Source organism: Anas acuta, chromosome 19 (genome assembly GCF_963932015.1).
Source record: "Anas acuta chromosome 19, bAnaAcu1.1, whole genome shotgun sequence".
Taxonomy (NCBI): Eukaryota; Metazoa; Chordata; class Aves; order Anseriformes; family Anatidae; genus Anas; species Anas acuta.
In genome coordinates this window covers 1829188-1853854 of record NC_088997.1, presented here as the reverse complement: position 1 = coordinate 1853854, position 24667 = coordinate 1829188, and the positions used below count along the sequence as shown (strand labels likewise).

Genomic DNA, 24667 nt, shown 5'->3' with positions numbered 1-24667 from the left:
CGCTCCCTCAGCCCGGGGGGGGGGCGGGGGCGGGGCGGGGCGGGGGCGCGCACGCACGGCCGCCCGCCCGCCCCGCGCACGCGCACGGCCGTGGCGGGGCCGCGGGAGGCCGCGGCGCGCGGGGCCCGGCGGGCGCGAGGTGAGGGGGGGGGGGCGGCGGGGCCCGGAGCGGGAGGGGGCGGGAGCGGGAGCGGGGGGGGCGGGGGGGGAGCGGGGAGTGGGGAGCGGGAACGGGCGGGGAGGGGGGGGGGAACGCGGGGCGCGCGGCGGCACCGCCGCAACGTGACGTACCTCGTGGGGATGGGGGCGGGGCCTCGGCGGGAGGGGCGGGGCCTGGGGAGGGGGCGGGGTCTGATGGGGAGGGGGAGGGGCTTCAGGGAGGGGGAGGGGCCTCGGAGGGTGTGGCCGCGCTGGGGGGCCCCGCGCCCATCCCGCTCCCCTCAGCGGGGCTGAGAGCCCAGGGGGGGGGCGTTAATTGTGCAAAGCATTTAATGAGGCACTCGTGTCAGTAACACCAAGGGGAGGGGGCACAAGCACAGCTCGGGCAGGACGCCTCAGCCCCTCACGGCCCCTGGCTGGGTGCTTGGGGAGCCATTGGGCTCCACAGACCCCCACGTCAGTCCCTGTCACACACGGTCCCTGTCACACACACAGCAGGGAAGCTCCAAACCCGGCTATAAACCCCCCAGCCGCCATCCCTGGCAGTGTGGTGCAGGCCAGAGCCGTGGCACTGCCGTCACTTCTGTCACCAGCCCTGGTGGGACCCCTGAGGAGCATCCCCGGCGCCCCGCGTCCCTTCTCCCCACACATCCCGACCCTCTGCCTCTGGTTTCTCCTCACAGGCCGAAAACACAACAGCCGTGTCCAGCAGGCTGCTGACAGCCCCCTGCTTTTCTCTTCAGGACTTCCCCCAAGACTCCTGCAGGCAGGGGACACCCCTGTGGGACGTACGCTGCGGGTTTTGGGGTGAGACAGCTCGACTCGGAGGAGCAAGGATAGCAGCCGGGGAGAGGGATGGAGCGCCTGGCCTCCTTCAGCAGTAAGTGCCCCGAGGTGGCGTCCAGAAAGCGTCTGGCGCGGTTTGAAGCTGTTGGCAGCTGGCTGGGAGAGAGACGGAAAAGGAGCAATGTGTGATCCACGGGGTCACTGCTTTGATCCCATCCCCGGCAGCGTGACTGCATGAATGAGTCGGGTCTTTGTTTCTCTCTACTTCATAGTTGGGCTAGTTCAAATCCATTTTCTTTGAGGGAAAAATATTGCTCATGACGGTATTTTGACTACTTTGCAACGAGCAGAATAAGAACTGGCAGGGCAGCATTTCCCTCCTTGCTCAGCAATCTGAGCAGAGTCTGAGGCTTGGACGGGTGACAGAGCCGTCAAGGCGATGCCCTCCTGACCACAGCACTGTGCTTTGAGAGGCAGACGGACGGCAGCTCTCTGTGCACTGTGCTCCATGCACAGGGCCGTGGGTCTGCTCAGCAGCTGCTGGCTTGTACCAGGAGGCTGCTGTGGAGGAAATCTTTCATTCCAACTCGATTGCACAAGTTTGGGTTTGGCCCTCAGTGCACCGGGTCTATAGCAGAGGTGAAAGTGCCAAAATCTGCCTTACAGATCTTTGGAGAAGCTGCAGGAGGAAAAAGATTCATTTTAAATTGCTGGACACGAGTGAGTGTGTGCGATTGCAAAACCAGTGCCATGTTTGTTCCATGAGATTTACTTTTGGCTTCGCAGATGACCCCTTTGATAAGCCTCCGTGCCGAGGCTGCTCTTCGTACCTCACAGAGCCCTACGTGAAGTGTGCGGAGTGTGGGCCTCCTCCCTTCCTCCTCTGCTTGCAGGTGAGCGCAAGGATAAAAGCAAAGACCTTCATTTCTTTGAGAAAGTCATCAAAGGCCTGCCCGGTGCCAGGCTGTTCCACAAGCACATTAATAACTGGTCTCTGTAAACTTGTATCAACACACTTATTTGCTCAGGGACAGGGAAATGACAAAGAAAATATGGGAGGCTGAAGAACTGAGGCATGAGCAGCCAGAGGAGATGTTTGTGGAGGCAGCCAAAGCTACCTAAATACACGCAGTCAGCCTGACTGTAACAGAGCATGCTGCTGCATGTCTAGAGAGGTATTGTTGCTGAAATATAGAAAAGAAAACCCATCAACACCCTTTCCCTGTCCTCACAACTTTTTTTTTTTTCCTTTCAAATGGAAAGGGAAATTAGGGGGAAATTTGCAATATTTACAATAACTGTGGCCAGATATGATTATTTAAAAGTTCTGTGTGTGATCGAATAACCACAGAAGGTACTACTGGTTTTAATTATTAAATAAGTTTGCATTATTTATGATTAAAAAATTGAAATAACCTCTAATACTGAAAAAGGAGCTTAGCTCAGGTATGTACAACAAAACCATATTTTGTACACTGGATGTATTTTTTTCTTTTACCTGTCCTTAAAAAAAAAAACAGAAATGTAAGTGGTGAAAATACCTGCAAACTGTGCTGGTGCAGGAGACAGGAACACTACAAAGCTTCAAAATTATTTTAACACAGATTGTTCTACCATTATAAATTTTTTTAAAGTGAAATCAGAAAGATTAAATATCATTTTTAGCATATCGGGTTGGATATGTTGGATATTTTATATGCACAGTGGTCAGAGAATAAAAAGAAAAAAGAAGTTGGTTAAAATGTTTTCAGGACAGAAGTAAGAGAGTAACAATAATGCTAATCTTTTGTTCCACAGTGTTTCACGCGAGGATTTGAATACAAGAAACATCAAAGTGATCATACTTACGAGATAATGGTAAATACTCCTTTAGGTTATACCTACTCAATCTTGAAATCTCCTGACTTCCCAGGAGTTAGAATCTTGCTTACTAATATTATGTGAAAATGTTAACTAATACAGTTATTCGATTCAGAGGTTTAGAACTATTTAAAAACAAAAGTCTTCCTTGAGAGTAAAGAAAAACGTCCCCCTGGAACGTAATGGAATAGTGGAGACATTTAAAGGTACATTTTTTATTCTGCCTAGATAGCACAATGCATCTCACTAGACTTACCAGTACTTTAACCGTGATGAATCAACTTCTGTTTCTTTATTCTTTTGTTGTTTTTTTTTCTCCCCCAAAAATGAATCGCTTTAAAAGTCTTTGGTAATTTTTACTGTGTTTCATCACATAACTGTCAAATTACAGCTGGTAGGTAGAACATGTAACAGTGTATTCAGGAGAATAAACTAGTAAGAACAAACAAATTCTTACCGTAGGTGATGACTCAATAGCCTAAATAATTCAACAGTTATCAAGATTCATGAGATGGTAAAAAAACTGCCAGTACTATACACTGTGTTGCCCTGTAGTCTAGAGCTTTTTTGCTTTTCATCTGATGGATTATAACAGAGAATCACAGCAGTTTGATTTGCCTTCTTTTTCCCTCCAGACTTCAGATTTCCCTGTCTTGGATCCTAACTGGACAGCTCAAGAGGAAATGGCACTGCTAGAAGCTGTGATGGACTGTGGATTTGGAAACTGGTGAGAATTTCGTGGCTCAGCCAATTTCAGCGAATGATGGGTAGAGTTTCATTTCACTGGATTGTACTGTTGAATGCATCAGTGCACGATGAATGTTCAGTGACTCATCATGGGTGAGACACTAATTTAGCAGCTAGAGCAGAAGACTGGGGTAGCAGATTCAGTTTTCATCTATTAGATACACAAGGAAATTGCTAAAGGCCTCTTGTGTGACGCAGGGCACCTCCAGCAAAGTACAAAGCTCCCTCCATTCACAGTAAAGTAACCCGTTTTTGAAGAAACTCAACTATTGCACAAGATTTTCTGTGCTTCATTTTACACCTGTGTAAAAAGCAACTGCAAAGTTTCTTATCCCGTGTGGTTTCAGTTTGCTTACAGTTGGCTAGCCAGGTATTGGTTTTTTGTTTGTTTGTATCCTGCTTTTCTGTCACATTTATAACAGACCATTGGAAATATTTAATATTTTTAGATTATGTTCTGTTAATTTCTGTAGTTGCTACAGGATTTTTATGCATCTATAAGGAAAGGAGATCTGTAGTCATGAGTTATCCCTCTTCTCCTTCATGGAAAGATTGCTATATTAAAAGTACAGAACTCCAAAATATATAGAAAGAGAACTGTGAGTTCTTATGTGTACAGTGCTAATTATGTGTACGGTCATAATTAAGGCTGAAAACTGTTTGTGGTTATGTTCGGCAAGTTCGCCATCCAGTATACTTTGCTATTCTTTGCAATACAAGTAATCTTTTCCTTAAACACTTGGCTTTTTTCAGCCTTTTCCAAATAAAGGAGAAAACTGACATTCCTTCCTGAAATCTCTTGCATGCAGCGTAGTTTAACAAATTAAAACAATTGCTGCTGGTGTTCTGATATTTTAAGTCCTCAACTCACACATCCATACAGCCATTCTATTAAGATAAAATACGTCATATTTCTACTCAACCAGTTTTCCAGGAAAGTTCAGCAAGGGTTTCTAGAATGTCTTTGGTACAACCACGTCAGTGTTTGAAAAAACTTGAACATCCCTATGCAAGAAGGAAAACCACTGTCCAGTTAAAATCACAAGAGCAATTTGAGAAGCAGAATACAATTGCTGGCTTAGGATTTACCATTAGTTAGTAAAATGTATAAAAAGCCCTCAAATAACAATACTAAATTTTCAAACATGTAAAAGATTTGAGATATTCTGCCCGCCAGGGAGTTTCTCACGTGGGAACAGTCAGCTGCATTGCCCATGACATCACCAAAAAAGTGTTCCCAAGCCCAGTAACTTCAATCAAACATCTAAGTATTGGCTTGGTGTTAGCATGATGGAAAGAGGGAATCTCCTGGAAGTATCTAGACCCTTTTGACTAGATCGCACAGCACATTCAATACAGATCTGAGACCAGTATTTTGAAAAGAACTCAATATTTCTGTGTAATTCATATTAAGCCTCCCCCTCTTCCTACTTCAGGCAGGACGTAGCCAACCAGATGTGTACAAAATCCAAGGAGGAGTGTGAGAAACATTATATGAAACACTTTATCAACAACCCCTTGTTTGCATCTACATTACTGAACCTGAAGCAGGTGGAAGAGGCACAGCACAGCGAAACGGCCATCCCATTCCACCGTGAGTACCACCTGCCTGCTGACAGGGAGCTTCCTTGCAAGGTCTCCACTCCTCAGAATTGGAGTCAACAACCTTTGGAGAAAGACAGGTTTCTACTGGTTTCTGCCAAACCAGTAGAAATGGTCATTTGCAGAAATCACCATAGCAAAAGCCTGGATATACACATTAATTCAAAAGACAAGCTACCTCAAAGCTACCTCACATTTGGCTCAAAATAACAGCATGTGCTTCTTGTAATTACCAGTGTGAGTTCTCACCCCAATGTTGAGGTGATTGCTTCTCTTTTCCAGACCCTGTGTAGCAATTTTAACTGAAAAGGTGTTTCTACCTCTAAAATATTTCATCTGATTATCTATTTTCTACAGGCCTAGCTGGTGAAATTTGTCATAAAATCATTCCCTTTAAGCAATGCTGAATTCATACCTCTCTCTTCAGAACTGCCTTTAAAAAGTATGTGTTGAATTTCAGCAATTTAACAAACGATCAGGTTTACTTAAATTGAACATCTTTACAATTCCCCCAGTCTGTCAGCTGTTCCAGTGTAAGGCTCCCCAAAATAGCTGGGTGAAAAGATTGCCTGATATCTGGAGGTTTAAATTTCATTATAAAGTGTTTAGAGCTAAAGCAGTAGGAACTGGACGATTTTGGTTCTATTCCTGGCTGTCATTGATTTTTTTATGTGACATGGGCCAAGAGAAATTCTCCGTGCCTCAGCTTTCTTTATCTGTAGCATGGGACTTATAACGCTCAGCTCCTTCACAAGTGTGTTGTGAGCCTTGGTCCATTATTATCAGTAAAACACTGAGATCCTCAGCTGGGAAGCGCTGTAAAACTTCAGAGCTGTAGAGCTTTAATTGCAGCTCTCTGTAAATGGCACCCAGAAGGTGGCAGATTTAACACCCCTGTTGCTATTAACTAAAAGAACCTGCACACTGAGAGCAAGTCTCGGCAGAGGTTTACCAGGGGGATGCTGAGTTCTGAAATGCAGAGTTTATGTTTTATAGCCTGTTTATTACCTTGAATTTCTGTGTTTGACTTTCAAGAATGCTGCAAAGATCTGAGATTACAGTATTTTTCTCCCAGTAAATTTCTGAACATAACCCTGCATAAAACCCCAATCAGGGTGTTTTTCTTCAACTAATTATCCCCACTTTTGTTCAAAAGAAACACTTATTTACAATCTTTTTGCATTAGAAAAGACCCCAAACCCTACACAACAACTGAAAACCTTTATTTTTTCAGCTGCTGATGACCCCCCACGGCCTACTTTCGATTCCTTGCTCTCCAGAGATATGGCTGGGTATATGCCAGCAAGAGCTGACTTTGTTGAGGTAAGACTCTTCCTTCTCTCATAATTTTATATTTGCTACTGAACGTGAGATCAGCAAACACGTGCTTGCATGCCTCTGCCTATAGGTCTTTATTCTTCATTAAGAAGTCATTGGCAGGATGACAGGGCAGACTGATTAAACCAGGGATTTAATTGCAGAGGTGGCGCTGCAGGCCTGCAAAGCAGCGAGCAGGCAACCCGAGCGTCCCCGGGCTGTAAGGCTGCTGCTGCCACCAGATGTCCACTGTGAACGGCTCTTACTCAGACAGACTCGATGTCATGAATCGGATGCTTGGCAGAAGGGGTCAGATTCAGTGTGCTTCTATTTCATTTGCCTTGGAGAAGCAGACAGGAGCCTGATCCAAAGGTCTCTTGAAAGGCTGCATTGTTTTCAGTGTTTTTAGCTGTGGGCCCAGGGCCCCAATTCCTGTTGCAAAACAAGCTCCTATACATAGAGGGATGAATTCCACCATAGAGGGGTGTGTTGTTTTTATATGTTTGAGCAGAATTTTTACCACAGTGTGGGAGCTATGGGGAGAACCTGATTAATTCTCATTATCCTATCACCATATCCTGTTCTGGTTACAGCCGGAACTCGTTTAAGTTCCCCTGTGATGTACATTGCTCAAGGATGGAGCCTTGTACAGCCATGCACGTGTACATATCTGTGTTTTCAGTACTTATATGTGTACTGAAACTTGATACCAGTTTTTTAGTGCTAGCTAGTGACAGTTTATTAATCACTTCTGAACAGGAGTTTGACAACTATGCTGAGTGGGATTTAAGAGATATTGATTTTGTAGAAGATGATTCAGACATTCTGCACGGTAAGTCCCCTGTTTTCATACATTGTTTGAAAGCAATGTTTCACGGTGCATACACAGTGTTTCACTGGGTCTTTTTTCCTCTACATTAGAGCAGCATTTTCCTCTACAGTTAGAGCAGCATTAGTTGTACCTGACGAGGGTTGTTGTGTGAGTTCGCTTACTTCTACTGAGTTTCTGTGGTACCAAATAACAGAAAGTATTAAAATTAGGTTTTAACCCATAGAGAAGTAAAGATCATACTTTTTTCCCACATTTATAAGTACACATAATGTTTAAAAGTACTGTGTTTATGCTTCAGAATTCTTCCGTCTATGTCAGGCTGTTCTCAGCTAAAGTCTTACCACCCTTTGGAGACAGACAAATCCTGTTATGTACAGACAGTCCTTCCAAACTTACAAAATCAGTTTGAAATTTAGCAGCGTACACATAGTTTTAAGGAATGCAAACTCCCTTGGCACAAAAAAGGTTATGAGAATCATACATCAGCCTCTCTTCCCTTTTAACTTTTATTGAAAGGGGAGCTGGCTTTTGCACTTGTCACAGATGCATCGTGCCATCTCTCCACTGCTTTATTATTATTAAAACATATTTTATTGCTTCCATGTCCTATAGGGAGCCCTAGTAAACTGGAAAAGCAAAATACTTTCCTAGGTCTACTCATTAATTGTTAGTTTAATGAAGGTGCTGGTTTATCAGCACCTTCTTCCATACCCCTCGCACATTTCTTTCTCCCCCTGCACAATTCAGCCAATTAATATATCTCCTACCAGCCTCCTGGTTTAAGTTGTAAATCTGACTGCAAAAATCAGCTTTCCTTTTCTGTTCAGAATACCATAAAGCTATGCAGGGCCAGACCAAAGGTCTCTCTAGGTCAGTAACCTGCTAGTATCTCATAGCAGACACCCAGAAGAAAGTAAGAAAAGACAAGTACAAGCTGATACTTTTCCTGGTGTATCTTCCAAGTTTCCTGCAGTCATAAATCTAGCAAATTCCTGAGCCACAGGTTGTGTTCAGACCATTTTGGCCAAAGAATCTGTCCTGCATGAACTTAGCTAACTACTGTTGGAACCATATATATATTTGTATTTTTGCCCCCATAACATCCTGTAGCCCTGAGTTGCACAATTGAGTTAGGAGTTCAGTAATTTAATTACATAGTGTGTGAAAAAATACTTCCTTCTGTCTGTCAAATATTTTGCCTGATAATTACATTGGGTGTTCTTTAGTCCATTCTTTAGTTGTCTTGCATATTTAGTACAGAACATCAGGCTTTTGCCTTGTGAAAACTCCATTTGGCAGAGGTTAGGCAGCGTGACCAACTACATTTTCGATCTCTTAGCTCAGGGACTTTGGCAGCTTCCTTCCCACAGCTGTTCTGGATCTGCCTACGTGAGAGAGAATGCCTCTACAAAAATGAAGTCGCAGGGTCTAGCCAGCTGTTTTTCTCTTATATGAGGCATCTCAGGGAAGGAAAGAATGCTTTTCTAAAAGAAACTTTGGGATTAGATCTTTGCTTTCTCCAAGCTAGAAGAAAAAAGGAGGGAGCCACATCTCTTTCTGTCCTGCAGTTTTGAAGATCTCAGATGCTGACTTTGCTTGATTCACTGGGAATATTTTGCAACTTAATTGCATGACTTAATACCCTACAAAATGGTTCACCATTTAGATTTGAAGGAAGGGGCGAGTGCTCGGACTGCATAGGAAATCTTGGCACTTTCTAGTTGCAGGCAGAGGAGGTTGCAAGGCAGCCCTGGAGGCGCAAGTTCTGGCAGTCGCTCCCAAGGATGCCTGTCCTGTCTCTCATGTGCCTCACTACCCCAGCCCTGCCCACTGGCAAACTTCTTACACTGCATCTCGCAGAAGTGTCCTTGAAAAGCAGCCCTGTGGCTGTCTTCCACTACACCTGCTTGAGACAAATTCTTTGCTGGCCAAATAGCAAACTTTTTTCCTTCCATAAGATACAAGACAATGGTCAAAATACTCAGTGGTATTTATTCTTTTATGTAAGGTTCTGACACACTCTGCAAGTAGATACCCTGTTTGCTTAGGGTCCTGCTTTCCTCCAGGGGGAGTAAATTTGGGTTGTAGCCATGAAGTTTGTCCCAGCCAGGCACACACTGGATACGCAGCCTGTTTGCTTTGATTAGTTTGCATTCTTCCCATTATTTGGGCCTTGCATGCCAAGCAGAGGTTAGTTAGCACAAAACAAAGCTCTCACTCATTAGCATTCAAAAGTTTTTGCAGACCAAATGAGGCTGAAGAGGAATGAAAAGCAAAGAAACTGTTTTGGACAATGTCTTAAGAAACCAAAATATTTTGATTTTTTGGAACGGAGAAAGAAGCCTTGAATTCCTGCCTATCGCTGGATCCTGCAAAGCCACTCTGACCATCTCACAGAATGGCAACTTATCTTCAGTTACCAGTACAAACAAGTAACTCCCTAGTATAATTCATGGGGGAAAGAGCAGTCAAATCATTTTCGTTCGTACAGCGTCTCTTTTCTCATTTCAGTGCAGCAGGTAACAGTATAATAGTCAGAGTTATTCCTGTATTCCAGATCTTATAATCAGTTGTCTCTTTGTGAATATGTTTATCAAAAACAAAAGGCCCTCCAAAAGTACATGTGGCAGTAAATACTGTTGTTTTCTGTACATAGAAGTTCCCTTTTTCCCTTAATTTATTCTCATGAATGTTCCTTCCCCTCCCCAGTTGATCGTAATTTCTTTTAGAATATTGTGCACTTAGGTGAAAGCATCAAAATGCAATGGTTATTGGTGCACAATTGCTTGTGATATTTATAGAGGCTCTCCAGTGCAATTTGTGCATGTACTCATTAAATTCTGCCCACACAAACCCCAGAAAATAACATGCTAGCTTAGCTTGCACAGGGTTTAAAAATACAAAAATATTTTCCATAAATTGGCACTGATTCCAACACTTAGTAATATATTTCATTCATGTTTAACTTACTGCATTTCCCGTTCTTTTATCCCCACATTTAAGCAAGAAGGAGAATTCACAACCCATGTCTGCCCTTAAATTAGGAAACTTAAATACTCCTTTATGAAAATACACGGTGGTTCTTGAACACTGCTTTTGAAAGAGACTTCCAAAAAGAAGTGAGAACGTTTGTGCTACCCCTCCTGCCTTCGTACATATTTTTTCTCCTAGGTTAACATCAAATCAGTTTTGTATAAATTCAAGACTTTTTTGTTAATACAGGGTCAGCAAGTGTAACTCAAAAGCAATGGCACCTGAGCTGATGTGCACAGCCCTTGGGCTTTCGCCCTGGTTATACGAAATTCTGCTACCCAGCAGACTGCTCAGATGAATTGCCTAGAGGCTAAGGGCTTCTTGGTGTTTACACATGAACACATATTTTAGAATAGACACATAACCGCATAACCACACTTCTTTCTTAATTGCCTTATTCATTATTTATTGGAGAGTCCAATCAATAACCAGCCAGTATCGGTTTTGCTCCTTTCTTGTAACTACAGGAGCAGGGGTGGATTCTGGATTCTGACACATTCTGGCCACCTTTGCTTATGCAGCAGCGGGGGCTGAAAGGGGACATGTTCTTGCCTAGTTTCAAGCAGTTGCATGTTGTCTTTTCAGACTGTAAACCCACTGTCAAGTCTTAAGCCTGCTCCTTCAGGGAGCATACTGAAATGCTTAAAGTAAAGAAAAAAAAAGCCAACCAACTCTACGCTCATTTAATGACCTAGAATTTGTGTATTATTTAACAAAATGAGGGAAGGGAAGGTGATAGGTGTCTCCTTATCTTTTCTGCTGAGAATTTACCAAAGAAGTTTATTAACCTGATGGTCACAGGAAAAAGAAGCTGAAGGATCTCTGAGTAGATCAGCCAGGACTGCAGACAGATTTCATTTCGAAAAGGATATGATTTCTAATGAGCATGACTTTTTCCTGTACTTCTCCACATTGCCGTGAACTATTCTCTTTGTTCTTCTAGCAGATAGATAAGTTTAGACGTTAACGAGCTAAAATCTTGTAGATGTTTTCAAGAACGGTAGCAAAGGCTACTTTGAATCTTCTCAGTTCAGAACTTTGCCTTTCTATTTTTTTGGAGTTCCTCATTATGTGCAAAGAAGCCTTTGTCCAAAAGCGGTACCTCGGATCCTTAAATCTGATAAACTTACTTTTCAGGAGAAAGAATATTTAACAATGGCACGTATGAAGGAACAAATACGTGCTAATGGTAAAACAGTCCAAGATTGTATAAAGGAAAAGAGTTCTCAGAATCTACCCAAGTTCCTATATACAGGCAGTAATGTGTTTGAAAGCAGCAAAAGAAACATCCTACATATAACATATACAGCCTGAAGAATTTTAATTTCTGGTGGTTTTATGCCCCTATAAAATTGCCATAGGATTTTTCAAACATCAAAGTGACAATTTCAGCCTGCCATGATCATAAGGGCTTGAAACTTAGCGTTAACACAGTGATTCATTACATATTTTCTAATCTGTGTTTTTCTATTTTGCAGCTCTGAAGATCGCAGTTGTAGATATCTATCATTCCAGGTTAAAGGAAAGACAGAGAAGAAAAAAGTAAGTTTTCAAGCAATAAAGCAATAACTACGTTCCTTTACTTCATTACCATGTTTTATCCCCCAGTGCTGTCCTAATACTAAGGATAATTAATTTCCTGTAGCACCCTTCCAGACAATTGCCAGGTATGGAGACCTTCTGCTATGAGATCTGCATGACAGGCTTCATTCTGGATGTGTAGTTCTTCTCTGCATAGATTCAGATCAAGCACATGGCTTTAGCTATGGTACCAAGCCAGAAAACACAGATTAACAGGCCTTGATCTCTTTTTTGTACACGTGGGTAACAAAGGACCTCTACACACCTTAACTCTCCTTTGAACACTCAAAACAAGTCATTAATTTTGAAAAGCCTATTTTCCAATGCTCCTTATTGCAGGAAAATCACAGTCACAGTGCTCTTCACATTACTATCCCCAATCCAGTTATATTTAAAAAAAATAAGTTTCTAGGACACCTTATGAGATGGCGTGGTCATTCTGCAGAGTGAGAACTGAAATAATATCTGGGAAACTGGTGGCAGATCCAGAGGTAGGAACCAGAAAATAAGACAAATCTCTGTTCTTTCTGTTCCCTATGTAATATCGATGGACTGCCTATAATTTATTTGCTACTTAAGGGGAAAAAAAGCTGTCAGTCTGTGACTAATTGCTAGCCTCCCCCCTCAACATACTTTCTCCGTAGAAATGCTTGCATCATTTATTTTTTGACTATTAGTGGTCCAGAAGTTAGTTTTTTCACAATGTATAATGAAGATAACTATACTGCTGGCATGAGTTTGAATAATTTATTCAGTTCATTTGACAGCTTTTTCAAATGACTCAATCTATTCATCAAATTCAATTTTATTATAACTTTCAAATACTTTGTTCAATATTTAAAATTATATCTTCGTGTATTATTGCCTGCTGGAAGAATTAGTAATTTGTGGTAAGACTCCTCCACTCCTTCCTATAATACATCATAATTCTGGTGAAGGACAGGTTAGGAGCTCATATCTATTGACCTGGTTCTTTATAATTCATAAATTAAAAATATTTATGTGGTATAATTTTCAGTTTGGTGCATCATGTCTTAATAAAAGAAAGTGATATAACTCATACCAGTGTCAGTTTTTGTAAAGTTTCTCCAGCTGGATGGGACAAAAATCTGGAAAAGGATGTAAAAATGCTGATGTCACTCTCAGAAAGTCATCTCTACATGGGACAAGAACATTCTTTTCTACATAGTGAAGAAAATGGAATGGGTTTTATAGAGCAAAGTCCAAGCTGACCCTGATGAGCCTAGCTGTGCGGTATCTCGTGTCATTTGCAAGGATCAAGTCGGGTGTTGAGCGAGTTGCCACATAGCAATGGCCACATGACATTTCCAGAAACCTGTGACAAATGTATTTGTCATCCCCTTGTAAATATCTTACCTGCCTTATTACACTGCTCACTTCCCCAATCCTGTCATGAACATTTCAAACTCATGAGTTATCTAAAACATTTTCTTTTTAAAATCCAAGCTGTCACGGAAATCTCCTCCATCCTGCTCCCAGTGACAACATTTACCCTCCATCTCTCACCCTTGCTCTAGTGGAAGGACATTTGTGTCTTGCTGAAGCTGGAAATCATGCTTCAGGAGACATTCGCTGTGCTTCCAATTTTGGAAAGACAAGTTGTGAGACACTGCAGATACGAAATCTGTGTCTAAAAAAGAATTTTCAAACCCTTTAAAGCAACTGTAGCTCCCTCTGTGCTTAGTGCTGCCAGAGCTGGACTAATGCACACCACTATCCAAAGCCTACCCTGATTAAAACCTCGCTGCATCACTGCGTCATGTTCCTCAGCTGGCCAGAGTTGTAGAACGTTAATGTGTTTAGTTTTAGGCCCCTGTGATAGTTTAAATCAAAATGTTTAAATCAAACTGAAGACGTGAATAAATGCCTTTTGTTAATACCATTTTGCTCTTAATTACAGAATTATAAGAGATCATGGTCTAATCAACCTCAGAAAATTTCAGAGTGAGTACCAAGTGTAACTGTTTAAAGTGGCCTCTGCTTGGGAGACAAAACTTTGTATGTTCACCAGTGTGGTTATACATACTGGGCCATACTCAGATGTTCTGAATTCCACCAGATTTCCTCCTGCTCAGCCATTTCCAGCTGGCTGGCTCTGACTGCTCCCAGCTCAGTGGTGTAGTTAGTGCTTCTGAATTGCTCTTCAAGAGCATTTCAGTCTCCTCACTGAGTAGGGAGAGGGCTGGAGGTGAAATCTAGGTCTTTTAAGTGCATCTCACTAGTCTAAGAAATTGTCAAACATTATTTAAATATCGTCCTTTTTGGCTTTAATTGTGAGGGCTGTATAATTTTGTTGCTTCTTACTAATAAATTTGTAGTTGTGATACCAAAATGGCAAAGAGATGTACCAAATCTTGATGTTTGGGCAGTTCATGGGGGCTGGTATAGTCCTTTCAAGTTCCCCTCAATTTATGTTTTTATAGTAGGAGTAATATGGGATACAAATAATTTATGTATAATTTTACGTGGTTTATTTTTTTGGTTGATGTTTTATTATAATAGCTGAAAGCAATTTGTGGAAAATTTGGTAGCATTCCAACAATTTCTTGGGACATCAGTCCACTCTGGCTCCACTATTCAAGCTACTGTTTATGAATCCAGGCCTTACCAGCATAAAGGAAAAGAATACAACCACTAATTTAGTTTACTAGTACTAATGGTAGAGGCATTTTTCCTAAGTACTTTGCCCATCAGTATCTCAGCATCTGTTGCAACTAATGGAATTTGGGCATATCTGTGAATTTAGCCACTGTTTTTTGCTTGTTTGTTTTACCATTTTGGTGCAAACCACACCCAAGTGTAGGGAACTATTAGTAGTTACCATGAAAGTACCCCTGTCTTTTCAGCATAATCTCACAAGTCCAAAGACATTGCTGACAAAGTTATCACTTTTCCCCCCTGTAGTTTTGGAAAGACGATACCCGAAGGAGGTTCAAGACCTTTACGAAACAATGCGACGATTTGCACGAATTCTTGGACCAGTAGAGCATGATAAGTTCATTGAAAGCCATGCATGTGGGTATTTTGAAGATTTTAGCATATACATTCTTCAACGGGTATAATAAGGGGTTGCATCATCTACAGCCTTTCCTAAATATATACCACTCCTGGAAGGCAGGAGGTTGTTTTCTCCTCCTCCCTGGTCTGCCTGCCTCAGAAAAACAAATGTGTTTGTGGGTTGATACATTACACATGTAGCAAGTGTTTCTTTCCACTAAACTGTGTCCCAGTTCTGTGTTTGATTTCCCAGTTGGGAAACCTTCCAGCCACATGTTCGAAGTAGTATTTTCTTATCAAAACGCTATTGTTCCTTTACTGGCACTGCGTATCAATGAAAGCACAAAGTCCCTAAAACTGGTGCCTGGATTGAGATAGGGAGCTGGCAGCAAACTGTGAATTCTTTGAAAGATATGCGTTAAACTATTATGTGTGTACATAATTATATGGTGCGGCTGTCATTACGTTCCTTACCTTAAAGGAAGAGGCATTGTTCCATCACCAAATCATCTCGAGTCTTTATGCATAATCACAGCATGCATTTAGTCAAATTCCAATACAAGTCATTACATCCTGCTTAATTCTGTGACTTAAACTGGGAAAATCATTGCTCATTAGAAAGAACAAAGCATTTCAACAGTTGTGACTGTGTTTTCAGGACACTGTGTTGAATACCAAACGCATGATCCTGCAAATCATGAGTCCAACATGTGAGCGCTAGTCCTGAGCTTAGTTTTGTTGTGGTAGTGACAGCAAAGTCCTCACATTAACCTGAGAGTCAAGTGCACACGCACATTACACAGGTCTCCTGAGTACTATGACTAAACAAATTTGAGACAATCTGTGTCGCTCACTGTAAAGCCAAGCAAAGCATTGAAGCCAGCTAATAACAGCTACAGTAAATAACTCTGAGCAAAAGAAACATGGGTATTTAATCTTACCAACTGCAGAAAGAATTGTCTACAAGGAAAAATTTTAGAAGGTCCAGTTACAAAAATCATAGTTCAAAGACAGCACTGGATGCCATAAAGGAGCCTGGATGAGTAGTTTTTCAGCCCTATTGAAGTGCCTTGCAGAAATCCTACATTATTGTTACTTGCTTTGTCCAGGGTATGGCAAAGAAACTGTCAAAGCATGAAGATAAAATAACTTTTCTGAGCACTCAAATGCTAGAAAACAGCTTAAATCTGTGATCAAAGTGTGTTATGACACAGACAATGAGTTTGAGATCTGATATGGGCTTGTGCAGAGGGGTTAACCCTGTCTGTGGTTCTGTACATTTCATAGCTCAGCTGCCTAGACAAATAAGAAATTGGAATATTCCTAGTACACCACCATTCACTGCCATCCCCACTGACCCACACTTGGTGTATTGTTTTTTTTTTTGGATTTTCCTTCTGCTTCCTGTTGGGGTAAACCAGTGGAATTTGAGCTGCGAAGGGAAATCAAACGACTGCAGGAATACAGAGCAGCAGGAATCACCAATTTCTGTAGTAAGTACCTGAGGGGTTATTCAGCCCGTTCCCATTCATCAAGGTGTGGAAGGATGAATTTGCAGCATTTAGGATGTGTTGGAATCAAAGATACTTTAGAAATGTGTTTACCTAGCTCTTTAAGTGAGCTAGGCTTTAGCAGTAATCTATCTGTTCAGCTGTGCTTTTTCGAGTTGCTTTGAGCCATCAGCTAGGAGAACGCGCTGCCTAGCCAAGCTCTGCTTTAGTCACCCTTCCACAAAAGTTCCAGAAGAAACGTACAGCATTGCACAGTGCTAGTGCTGCACCTCTGGGCATTTTGACTGTCAGTAAGTGTGATATCTGGAGAGAAGGCTAATACCTCTAAATTAAAAAAATGGCCTGTTCTGTCCTGGAATTCCTTTTTGTTTGTTTTTGGCCTGAAATTGACAGCAGGGAGGGGTGTGGGGTTCAGTCCAATACCTTCTTATGCCAAGTAGTTGTCATGAGGGAGAATAGCAGAGTCTGGTCCAGAGCTAGAGAACAGTTTCTCCCTAATTTCTTAAAGCAGAAAAAACAGCAGTTCTGACCAAAGCAGCTGGAGAGAATGTGCTATAATGTGCTATCTGTTACCCCCAGGTGCGAGAACGTACGATCACCTGAAGAAGACAAGAGACGAGGAACGCCTGAAGCGCACGATGCTGTCGGAAGTCCTGCAGTACATCCAGGACAGCAGCGCCTGCCAGCAGTGGCTCAGCCGACAAGCCGATATGTACGGTTACAGTAAGACTGCCTTTCACACACGAGCTGTAGTCAGAGAGGTACAGAAACACTTCTCTGTCTGGTAATAATGAAAGCATTCCCAATTTATGCCAGTAGGAACAGTCTGCAAAATTCAGAAGGGCAAGAAACTGAGTAGGAGCAATAACACTTGCTGAAGTTCAGGCAAGGAAGTGACTACTGTGGGCTCAAAGTCTCTGCTTTCTGCGTTTTATGCTTCAGGAACTTACCTGCTGTTAATAAAGTCATGGAGGGAAATGAGGTCTTTTAGGATAGTAATGAGAGCAGAGATGACACTTAAGAATGTTTCAGATGATTTTAGATGTAGCAGCATTATTAATGCCTAGTCACCCTGCACAAGCACTTTGATTGAGGGAACAAGCTGCGATGCAAAGGAAGTGCGTCCTGTGTGCTACGTGATCCGAGAAGATGATTTGTAATTTCCCCAGTCAGTCTCCACTGGATCTTTCATTCTTTAAAAAAAATAATAATAATAACAGGTTTCAGACATGGTCTTCAGTCTGGGAGTGGTAAATATTTAGAAATCCTGTTGACTTCAGATCAGGGCCTGGGTTATGCAAGTTGAATCAGAAGTTGGAAAAAAGTAGTCTCAGAGCCAACACACACAGTTATTCTTACCAAACATGACGACAAATTGAAATTTTCCTTTCTTTTCAGTGATTCTGGCCTGACTCCCGCAGCACCAGTTCCTTCAAATTCAGGTAACTGTTAGATGATGGTGTGTGATAAAAAGCCAGCCAGCCATACATCAGTAATACTGTTCAGACAACCAGCTGAAGAGTGACTCCTTCTCTTGAGTACAAAAGTGTCAGTCCTCAAGTCTTACGGTTAAGCACTGATTTAGTCAATGTTGCCTCAACCTGCAACTCATTCCACGTGCAAAGCCTATATTTTTTTGCTGAATTTCTGGATTTTTCTATTTACAGACTGAAAACCCATCCTAAAGCTACATTAACAAGGCAGAATAGACCATATTTTTCACATGGGAACAAAAATGTACCTTTAAAAGGTAAAGCTAATCCAGTTTTTAGTAGAGCTATATACGACACATCATAGCAATATGAACCCAACAGAACTTAGATTTAGGAGGAAAGGATGTCAAAAAAGAGTTACCAAAGAAGCAGGCAATAAAGCAGCAAGAGGAGCCCTGCTTCTTTCAGTGCCCAGTAAGGACAGATTCAGGGATCAGTCGAGGCCCTTGTGAACGAGACCTCTGTACGCTCGTAGCCTCGTTTGTCGAGGTCACCAGATGGCACGCAGTAAGACAAGGATAAAGTTTTAGTACAAGGCTATCAAATGTTGCTGGAGAAAACCAGCTTCCAGTTCTGTCTCTATAGTTTTTATGTGGATGTTCACAAACCACTCGAACCAAACTTCTAGGTGGCCACTAAGCCTACATGTTCTACCTCATTTCTGCCACAGAAGCCCTGGAAAGTAGGGTCAAAATACCAAGCAATTAGTCACTGCAGAAATCAGTACACACACTGTTTTAAACCTATTCAATGATAGCTAAAATCTGCCGTTTTGGGGAGAATGTAGCATTGTGCAGCTCAGACTGGGTACCATGAAGTGGAGATAGCCTCCCCTCAGCTGAAGGGCCAGTACGAACAAAATCGTTCGGTTGTGAACTATTTATTTTGTGGCCAGTAAGGGAGAAGAGCCCCAGAAAAAATTATTTGTTTTGCTTATGGAACTCAGATAGCACGCAGTATTTACAACCAATATCACCTGTTGAACAAAACCCAAACAAAATACCAAATAGTTGCTAATTAAGTGAACATCCTGCATACTGAATAAGGCAGGGATACCGTGGAAAAACTGCCACGTGTCTGTATAATTAAAGGCTGCATCATACTGAATATACAAGAGGGCAAATTAACGTTGCTTAACTTTAATTCTAGATTTTGAGATCTCAGATTTGCAGCCTTAATATATTTTCTTTAATGCAGTTTGTATGTGTGTGTCATTTCCTAGGTCCTTAAAAAAGCAAAACCAAATTCTGCACTGTCTCATCGCTGCATGCGAGGTGGGATGCCTTGTAGGAAGGGAGCACTGCTGGGAAATTGCTACCTCTGCACCTGCAGAGCCTCACTGCTCCCGTTCTTAGTTCTTAAGGGCTTCTTTCCCTGACCAGCCTCCTCACCCAGCCTTTCCTGTGGGGGCACGGGGAGAGAGGCTTCAGCCCCAGAGACAGGGTTGGGAGCAGCAACCGACAGGCCCTGGGAAAACGGAGCTGCAGATTCTCCAAGATCTCACACTTTGCCAAATTTGGGACGTCTGTCCTGGGCCAGAGGGCTCTCTCTGACCATGCCAGCTCTGCAGCCCACTGCACAGGGTCAGCAGAGTTTCTAAAAATGCCAGTAAATACCCCTAGGTTTAGTTCTGAGCTCTGGAACTTGGCAGGGAGAGGAAAAAAAAAAAACAACAACAAAAACCTGCAGGTAGCCCTTGTGACATTTTAAGCTACACAGTTAAAGTTCCGCAAAGTTATAAACAGTTGTGAAATGGAGAACTATCAGACCACCTTGTGACAGATACTTCTTTCAGGGCTGTTTATCATCACAGACAAAAATAAATCCATTAACTGCATTTGGCTTTTGCAACATCCACATCATGTTTAAAGGCATTTAAAGAGAACTCTGCTTCAGGAAGTTGCCAGTGTAGCCAGAGAAATCACCTGCTCACCTCAGCAATAAGCAGTCTGCCATCCTCGCCAGGTACGTGGTGCAGAGCTGCTGGGGGCCAGCCCTGCACGCCGCGCACACCCAGGGCACACCCTCGCTGCAGCACCTCCACGCAGCCCTGAACTCCCCGACCCCGGCTGAAGGAGTTTCGTCAGGAGGTTCAGCCCAGCTCACACAGGGCCAGTTCCCCTCTGTCAGAAAGCCATTGTCCTCCTGTTCCTCCCAAAAGCTGCTGAGGCATCGTTAGCAGCACGGGAGCCCTCACACAAGCATTCACAGCGCTTAATTACATCAGTTGCAAAACCATGCCTTATCAAAACAGTGTCGTTTTTATGTTAAGCCCTAAATAACTCTCTGTATAAGCCCATGGATCACAGCAGGTTAACATCATGGGGATTTAATTGCCTCTGAAAACACGCCTAGCCCTGCCACGTCCAAACTGCTGCCAGAGTTTGTCAAGGTTCCTGGTTCTTGTCTCCGCAGGTAGACGGAGCGCCCCTCCACTGAACCTCACGGGTCTGCCAGGCACAGAGAAGCTCAACGAGAAGGAGAAGGAGGTAAGGAAGGGAAGGAAAAGGTAATTTATATCAAACATTATCCCCACGGCGCAGGTGTACTCGCACCATCTGTCCCAGGTGCTGTGAACATCACAGCAGCTGTAGGCCCTGACAACTTTTTCCTGCTCACAATAGCCACTCATTCCTCCCAGTCAGCTTAATTGCAGTTAGTGAATATGTACAACACGGCTGCAGCAAATTACCTTATTTAGCAAAGAAAGGTGGAGAGAGCCAAGGTGTCATTACATGCCATTATAACGTCCAGAAATGACACTGTCTTCCTCCATTATGCTCCAGGGTGAGCAGAAGGGTTGTATTTTCTTAATGAACATCTATTTAAAAGTGGTAGAGGATTTCATTAAGGCCTTCACTGGACAGATCACTGAGCCTGAATAATGCAGCTCCTCTTGTGCTCCAGGTATCTCAAAGCCAAACCTCAACCAGTTGTGGTTGTTTGTTTTGCTTTGTTTTTGTTTAACACTGCTGTGAATCACGGAGGTGATAAGTGCGTTCTTGTTTTTTCCATATTTCTGCCCTTTAATGTGTATATCAAGCTCTTTGTATACCCACGGCAGAGCGGGGAATTTGGCTTTCTTTAAGCTATGACTTGTTAAGCTTGGCCTGGTGTTGGAGCTTGCAGAGCCACACAGAGCACTCTTGTAGTCACTTCAAGTACTCAGAGGCAGGGGGAAGATGAACAAAACATCCAGAAACGGGACCACAGCCCCCAGGAGAGTGAAATGAAGCAGCAAGGGGCCTGCCGTGCATTTGTGGCTCGGTTTCTTTCGCAGCCCATTCCAGGCCTATCCTTTAATACAGCTGTTCGGTGAAAGACAGCTCTGAAAAGCTACCAAAATAAAAGGTTTGGGGTTGTTTGTTGTTGTTCTTGTTTGCTTGGTTAGTTGGTTTGTTTGTTTTTAAATAGAAGTCATAATCTTAGTTTGTCCACAAGGCAGGTTTCAGTGTTTGCGAAACATTTCAGAGATCTCCCTCTGTGTGCAAACAGTTTCCCCTTCACTGGGGATGGAGGCACTGAAAATCAGATCACAGGTTGACCATGGACCATGGCATTTCTGGCTCCATTAAGTGCATAAATAATTGTGACTAGGACATTAGCGTGTATGGGGAATCTGATTTCCTTGTCAGCTGAGACATAAAGTCTGAGATCCTCTGAATTCCGCAATTTCCTATCAATGAGGAGCAATCATTAAGCATTTCCTTATTAAAAGGAGGAGACAGCCGGTTTCTCCACTGGGAGCAATACAGCTCACCATCTAGGAGGCAGCTGGTATTTGGAAGCTAAATGGGAGCACAGGAGCCCCTGAAAGCAGCTCTCTGAAGCCTGCAGGAGCGCCTCGTGGTGCCTTTTGCCAAACTTCCAAGCACGAAGTGCAGTTTCCCTGCACAGTTTCCCCTGCACGGTTTCCCCCCTGGATTTCTGGAGGGGGCAAGCGTTGTGTGCATTGCTGCTTTTGTAGAAAGATATTAAAGACTCAGTCTGCAGGGGATTAATAGACAGATGCCCTCCCTGGCTCCTGTCCAGCGAGCTGAATTGCCGGTTGCAAGTCTCTTTGGCATGCGTACTTCCCTTGGTCTGCAAAGAACAACGCCCACACAGGACACACTCATAGTTACGCTCCTGTGAGCTGAGAGCCTGCTTTCATCCTCCTAGTTTATTTTTCAGTCAGGAATGTTTTTGAATGTAGCAGCCAGCAAGCTCCTCCTCTCCCTACCTGTGGATCGAAACAGCTCGTAATGCACTTACCCTGTGCCTCCCCCACACAAAAAAATACACTGGGAATGTTTTCAGGAAAATATTCACAATGTTACTCCCCCAGCAGAGATCACAGAATGGCAAAGCGTGACAAGCGTTTGTGTTTATTAACTTCGCCTTTTGTCTTCCAGCTCTGTCAGATGGTGAGGTTGGTCCCTGGAGCCTATTTAGAATATAAAGCTGCTTTAGTGAACGAGTGTAACAAACAAGGAGGCCTGAGACTTGCACAAGCTAGAGCGCTCATCAAGATCGATGTGAACAAGACCAGGAAAATCTATGACTTCCTTATCAGAGAAGGGTACATCACGAAAGCCTGAGGACAGGCAGAAGAGCTTTGGCTGGAGCAGACAGATGTGAAGAAGGTTTGAAGTCACTTGGACAGTGCTGAAACATTTTAACGGAGTTGAATGAAGGACATTTCCCATTGTCTGAAATATTTAGGAGCTTCTTTTTGTAAAAAGAAGTAGGAAGCTTTGTTAAGTTGTGTGAATACTGACATTTCCTTGTCTGGTTTCCTTTTAATTCTGCTGTTTAACACTGCTGTTGTCAGAATTACACCACCAAGTAGCACTGGAAAGGATCGTATGTCAAATAAGTTAATCTTAAATGTGAATGGGCATTCACTTCTAACACCTCGTGTAACTAAAAAGGGAATCGCGGTACTTTTACTCTGACAGTGACACGGAATAAGGACAGAAGGGCAGCACGTAAGGAGTCACGCTTTTACTTTGTGTGAGTACAGGGCATAGAAATGGGTCCCCTCCCTTCTTGTACTCCTTCCTAAAACAGCGTCAGCTTCCAAAGGAGATAGCGCATGCTGGAGGGTGTAAAAATAGAGCTTGCAATAGTCCGGTCTTTTTAACTTAATTATGATAAAGGATGGGAGAGGACATTCCAGGGAAGCTCCTCAGCAGTTATTACTTTTATGTGATACTAGCACATATCACAGCATGAGAGCGCTGTACAAACCAATAAGCTTCATCTGCTCCCTACTTGATCTGCGATTGCCACATCCTGTATAATCCTTCGCTTTAAGTCTTCTGATTTGGTTGCCCCAGCTCATTGGAAAGGCTGGATGTTACAAGCAGAGCGGATCAGCCTTCAGAACATAAAAAAAAAGCTACTCCATACCCTGACGTTCTCTCTCACAAAAGATAAAAAGTGAAGAAAACCACAAACCACCCAGGGCGTGCGCTTCCAGCCCTTGCTGCCAGCCTGAGCGTGTGCCCAGCTGGCCGACAAAGCCAGGGCAAGGTGCAGCGAGTCGCTGCGCAGCCACAGAGCACCCGGCTGCATCAGAGCATCCTCCCTGAGACCTCAGTACGAACCATGTGCGTTTGAAAATGCAGCTGGGTGATGAGGACGGTCCTTTCCAGATGCTGCTTGGCAAGGTTTACCAGACAGTAAATCGTTTATCAGCTTCCACTGCTAATGTACGGTGCAATTCGTTAGCGGGCTCTGACTGAAACAACATTCCGTGAGCAACCTAATGGCCAAAGCAGGCAGGGTGCTGCCTGCTCTCCACTTGGGGATCGTGTTGAAAAGCCCAGCCTGTAACTATACCGATGCCTATTGAAGAGGTTTGGCTTTAGATTTTGTTTGTTTGTTTGTTTCTGCCCCCCCTCCCCAAGAGTAACCATCCTGTGTACCTGAGGTGCCACTGAATGTGAAGTATTTTGGTTTGTAATAAAATCAAAATGATCCAAAATGCTCAAATCTACATTCCTGGACTGTGAAGGTCACACAACTGCCTGCGTCTGTACCCATCAGCTTCTCACCAGGAGAGAGGAGATAAATGCACAACAGTGGCTGCGTGGACGCGGCACCAAGCTACCTAGTAAGTGCTCCTATTTAAAGGAAAGCAGCAGCAATAAACGACCTACTGGTGACTGACACGAAGCCTGCAGAAATTGAGATTGCATAGACCAGAAGTGCCAAGGGAAGGGACAAAGCTGTAAATGCTTTCCCCTGTTGTCTTTTTATACTACACCAAAAGAAAAACCGCCTTTGCTCCTGCCCAGCCTCCTATGCGATGACTTCTACAACAAAGGAGTGCGTGAGACCAAGTCACTGGCTCTGTACCTGCTCCGAACACCCCAAAATTGGCTGCATCCCCACCCGGCACACGTGAGTAACAGGAACAGGACTGCAAACATGACCTGCTTTGACCAAACGCTGCCGAGCTCTGTGCTTTGGGTAGCGCTAAATAATTCGGCCATCTGGAAAGTGTCAGGGAGAAAGGATCTCAGAGAGGGGAGAGCTGCGTTCCTTCAGCTGGACAGGAGGGGAACCAGAGAAGTTTTCTTTTCCTGGGGAAGCAGGGCTGGGATGTTTCCCTCGCAGAGCATCAAAGCAGAGAAACAACAGGTTTTTCTCCTTTCACAGGGCATCTCCAAAGCAGGGAAGGCAGCAGGCTTCCAGCGCGCCTGTGCCAGGCTCAGCACCTCCTCGCTGCGCCCGCTGCC

General features: G+C 43.4%; 1 protein-coding gene across 2 annotated transcripts; it reads left to right on the top strand.

Annotated features, from left to right (window-relative positions):
* The first annotated feature begins 13 nt into the window (after positions 1-13).
* Positions 14-23912, top strand: TADA2A (transcriptional adaptor 2A). 2 transcript variants are annotated; one of them, XM_068655949.1, is made up of 16 exons: positions 14-139; positions 903-1039; positions 1732-1838; positions 2743-2802; positions 3441-3532; positions 4989-5146; positions 6389-6477; positions 7231-7303; positions 11815-11878; positions 13839-13882; positions 14843-14953; positions 16357-16428; positions 17026-17158; positions 17845-17888; positions 20355-20428; positions 22334-23912. In XM_068655949.1, exons 2-16 carry the CDS (start codon positions 1015-1017, stop codon positions 22517-22519), a joined length of 1332 nt encoding a protein of 443 aa, XP_068512050.1. In that variant the 5' UTR covers positions 14-139; positions 903-1014; the 3' UTR covers positions 22520-23912. The 2 variants fall into 2 exon arrangements, with proteins under 2 accessions (XP_068512050.1, XP_068512049.1); XM_068655948.1 differs by having other exon boundaries at positions 19-139; positions 843-1039.
* Positions 23913-24667: the final 755 nt, after the last annotated feature.

Bases quoted from the DNA above. Each gene is read 5' to 3' on its own strand.
- TADA2A (XM_068655949.1), top strand. From the start codon at position 1,015: ATGGAGCGCCTGGCCTCCTTCAGCA. The intron at 1,839-2,742 runs GTGAGCGCAAGG...TTTGTTCCACAG, and splicing joins CCTTCCTCCTCTGCTTGCAG to TGTTTCACGCGAGGATTTGA. The intron at 13,883-14,842 runs GTGAGTACCAAG...TCCCCCCTGTAG, and splicing joins CAACCTCAGAAAATTTCAGA to TTTTGGAAAGACGATACCCG.